The sequence below is a fragment of the Amaranthus tricolor genome, chromosome 8 (assembly GCF_026212465.1).
Source record: "Amaranthus tricolor cultivar Red isolate AtriRed21 chromosome 8, ASM2621246v1, whole genome shotgun sequence".
Taxonomy (NCBI): domain Eukaryota; kingdom Viridiplantae; phylum Streptophyta; class Magnoliopsida; order Caryophyllales; family Amaranthaceae; genus Amaranthus; species Amaranthus tricolor.
The window spans coordinates 23,845,537-23,850,234 of record NC_080054.1 but is presented as its reverse complement, the minus strand read 5'-3'; the positions used below and the strand labels follow the sequence as shown (position 1 = coordinate 23,850,234).

Genomic DNA, 4,698 nt, shown 5'->3' with positions numbered 1-4,698 from the left:
TGTATCCCGCTCACAGAAAAACTATGGACAGGGTCTGGGTAGGGAAGGGCGGCGGCAACTCATACCAATAAAGGAGAGCACGACCAAAGGAGTCCCCCAACTCGAGAAAGATAATAGGACATAGCTACACGGAAAGGATAAATCGAATGCATATAAATAAAATAAATAAGTAGAACCAACAACAGAAGAAAACAAAGGAAAACAAAGGAAAACAAAACTAATAATAGAAGAAATGAGAGAAGCAAGATGGCAAGAACACCCAAAAGTAACCTAAGAGGATATCGGTAGTCTAAAACATGGATATGGTGTCTCCAACTACCCTATCTCTAGTCAGGCCCTCAGAGAGGTTTAACTTATGTAAGTCAACTCTTATTTGCTCATCCCAAGTTCTCCTGGGTCTTCCTCGACTCCTCTTACCCTCTACTATAATGCTTTCTACCCTCCTCACCGGGGTGGCGAAAGTCTTTCTCTGCACATGTCCAAACCACCTCAATCTATTTTCGCGCATTTTTTCAGAAATAGGGGCTACCCCTAGTTTTTCCCTAAACTCTTGGTTCCTAATTCGATCCATCAATGTGTGCCCACACATCCACCTCAGCATACGCATTTCTGTAACTTTCATCTTATGTTCAAAAATCTTCTTTACAGGCCAACATTCGGTCCCGTATAGCAGAGCAGGTCTGATTGTCGCCTAGTAGAATTTTCCTTTTAACTTGCTTGGGAATTTCCTATCACATAGCACCGCGGTGGCTGCTCGCCACTTGAGCCAACCCGCTTGTATACGATGGTTTACATCTCTGTCAATCTCCCCATCCCTTTGAATGATCGATCCCAAATACTTGTATTTGGTCGTACTTTTAACAACTGCTTCATCAATGGATACCTCTGGTTCACCTACCGGAGCTGTCCCACTAAAGTCACACCGCAAATACTCGGTCTTCGTACGACTAATGCGCAACCCTTTACCTTCTAAAGCTTCCCTCCACTCGTCCAATTTGTTACTAACCCCCTCTCTAGTTTCTGCTACCAGCACTATGTCATTAGCGAATAGCATGCACCACGGTACCGTCTCCCAAATAGATTTGGAAATCTCTTCCATAATGACAGTAAAAATGAAAGGGCTTAGAGCCGATACCTGATGTAATCCAACTTTAACCGGAAAAAGCTCTGTTATCCCCACCGGTGTTTGAATGTTAGTCGAAACTCTGTCGTACATATCCCGTATAGCTTCAATGTATACTGAACAAATACCTCTAGCCTTGAGGCTATCCCATATGACATGTTGTAGTATGCTATCATATGCTTTCTCCAAGTCAATGAATACCATATATAGATCTTTGAGAAAAAAGTGCTTACTTTGGGAAATAAGTTCAAACGTTGCTTATTTTATGATTTTTTTTTTATAATTTTTTGCTTAATTCATTCAAACTTTCTGAGATGAGAAGCAGCTCACACGCGCAAAATTGAAGAAAATCAAGTTTACTTTACAGCTACTATTGTGAGAGACCGTCTCTCGGTGAGACGACCTCAAAATAAAGAGTTTATATGCTAATAATTGTATTAATTAGACTATTTAAACCCATGTATAGTAACAGAGAGATTGTTTCACACAAGACAAGTTTTATTGATGTTAGGAGAACTCCATCTAACTCTCTCTCCATTTTAGTTTGTTGGATATATTTTGATCAAAAAGTTTCATAGTTTTGCTCAATGTAAACCAAGAAATTTAAATGAAGAGAGTAGTATACTCTCCTCCATATAACCATATTTATATCAATTTAAAATTTTCATATTCACTTGTAACCTGCCATCATCTATTTACCATCCACATTGTAAAATTTTCATATCCACCGTACCCATCAGGTTTTGTATTTAAAGACATTTCCACCCTGATTACTAATCAAATATACTTATTATAGTTATATCCACTTCATATTCACTTCATGTTCGCGTTATATGTACCCTATCAATCGCTATTCCATTCTGATTGATTGCATTTCTAATTTTATTTAACCCGTGTAAATTTGCAAGGAAGTATGATAAACTTGAAACTTTATAATCAATAATCCTTAATATCCTTTAACTGTAAACTAACATTTAAAATTCATATTTCATCTAAGATGTTATTTATAACTAAAATATAATGTAATTTTAACTAGGGTATTTTAGAAAAATTTAGTATCCTCAAATATTTGTCTGATATTGTTTAATAAAAATATATAAATCGGTATAAAATAACATATTGTGGACATAAGCAGGTAAGGGGTGAGGTAGGTTGAGTGGATATGGGGTAAGGCGGGTGGATGCGAGGCGAATAAAACCTCTACCCACTACCTATGGCAGATAAGACTTTTATGCACATATGCACTCAGTCACTCGCTATCCATGGTAAAACTATTTATACTCATATCCATCCATTGTCTACCAAATCTAAATTTATATAATTTTTACCTATCTGTCATACTAAAACATAAACATTTAATAGATTATTAGCCCTAGTTGGAGGAAGAGCTTAGATCATGTCTTTTTTTCTCATACACATTAATTTTAGCCTTATCATATTATTCTCTAGATATAGTTTTTAATTGACATACAATACCTTTACTTATTATTAATTTCTATGGATCATATTTTCAAGTAAGTTTCATAATTTTCTTTTGTATGTGTATGGATCTGGGTCTTGAAAGTAGGATTTTAATCCTCCATCATTAACTAGGAAGATCTTTCGAAAATCTTTCATGGGATGAAACATTAAATGTAGAACCGCAGAGGAACAATTCAGCTATAGTACCTCTTCCACTCTAATAATGCTATAATTGATAAGTATTTTAACCGACTAGACATAGAGTTTTCCTCAAAACAAGTTTTTTATATTTAATGCTCCTCTGCAAAGCCAATGAAAAGTATCTATGCACAAGTGAAGAGTATCTATGCACAAGGGTGTACCTGAGTCTACGCGAAAAACTAAGGAAAACCACATAAAAATGATAACGGTAAAATGAGGGTACCCATGTTCCAAGTTAATCACGACCTTTAAGGTAACTAATTTTCATTCTGTAAAACTAACTATTCTTCATTAGAAGTTACCTGAATTTATTACTCTCAATTATTGGCATTAACTTCATTTACTCTTGTTTGACTTGAGCATTCATTAAGGCCATACGTGATAAAATAAACCCTAAATAGGTTCCTCCAAGTTAAGGCCACAAAGCACTTGTGATCGGGCTTGCTAGGTACTCAACTCACACGATCACTAACTTGAGCATCGGAGCAGGTCCTCGGAGAACACTTTTGAACCCTCAATGCCTTGTTACTTGTGCAGATTTGGTCATTGGAGTTTTTTATTGCGAGAAGGGCTATATAGCAAAGGGAAGTCTCTCAGTCAGCAAATACTCTCGAACGAACAACCTTAACACCAACCAAGCTTAGTTAATAGTATCTAGTCCTTAACAGGAACCTCTTAGAGTAAATATTTTTTTTGATAAAATTTACGAAATTAAACTACGAACTTGGAATCAATACTTATCTCAATATTTCAGGGTTGAATTTATCGTCCATATTATTTCAATATTGATTTTAGTTGATAACATTTAAGAGATGAAAAAATAAAACAAGTTAAATGTAAATTAAGAAATTCAACATATATAAAATTGGGACGCAATGAAAATAATGGCCACCAACATTAATGCCCTGATAAAACCTAAATCATTTTGTAGTATGTATTTGGTTTCCTTCCATGCAAAATCTCTAATAGCTTTAGGCAAATGGGGGAATAATAAATGAGATTAGTAGTAGTTAGAAATACAAAAATAAAAAATCTTAAAAATAAATGATTGATTGAGAGAGTGGGTGAAGAAGAACAAAATCAACCTCTTCTCATCTTTTCTTTTACTTTCTCTCACTAACTACTTTCCTTCTCTTTAGGGTAGCGTAAAAATATATCATATCAATGCTAGGACACACACAACAAAAACAAAATTCTCTCTATCCGTCTCCATTTCTCAACTTGCAATTTATATAATATATTTTTTTAAATGCTAAGGAAAAGGAAAGAGTTAATAAGAATCAAATTTAAATTTATCGTAAGAAAAGTGGTACCAGACAGTTCAGATAAGACCTAGCATTATCATATTTACTGTCCCCCTCATAGGAAAATTTTGATCATGGTTTGGGGAGGGAAGATAGAAGACAACTCATACCATAAAGAAGAATGCGGTCAAACAGTCCCTCGCAGTGCCATTCTTGACAATTTTGAAGCCTTAGGCGAAACATAAAAAAAGGGCCCATGTATAAGTAAAGTTTTGGTTTTTTTCTTCAACTATGCATCATATAATTTCTCTTTTTTTCATCATATTAATGTCAAATAAAAATTTAAATTATATAAAGATTAGAAATTATGCACAAACTAATTTTTAATGATAAGGATTAACTCAATTTGGACCCTTTTATAAGTTGGGCCCTAGGCGGTTGCACCTCAAAACTACCTTTAGGAACGGCTCTAATCCCTCAGCTAAAAAAAATCCTCAAAAAAAGTGAAACCACCGCAACTATCCAGAAACCTACTACTTAGAACACAATAACCTTTAATAATAATTTAAAAAAAAAAAGCATAACCCAATTCTTTATATATATATATATATATATATATATATATATATATATATATATATATATATATATATATATATTTTGCAATTA

The 4,698-nt window shown here is 34.2% G+C and overlaps 1 protein-coding gene across 1 annotated transcript in view; it reads right to left on the bottom strand.

Annotated features, from left to right (window-relative positions):
- LOC130821668 (uncharacterized) overlaps window positions 1–1,327 on the bottom strand; it is a 5,923-nt gene extending 4,596 nt beyond the window's left edge. The window contains exon 1 of the mRNA XM_057687457.1: window positions 1,136–1,327. Coding sequence (XP_057543440.1) covers window positions 1,136–1,327 — 192 coding nt within the window. The remainder of the gene's footprint in view (window positions 1–1,135) is intronic.
- Window positions 1,328–4,698: the final 3,371 nt, after the last annotated feature.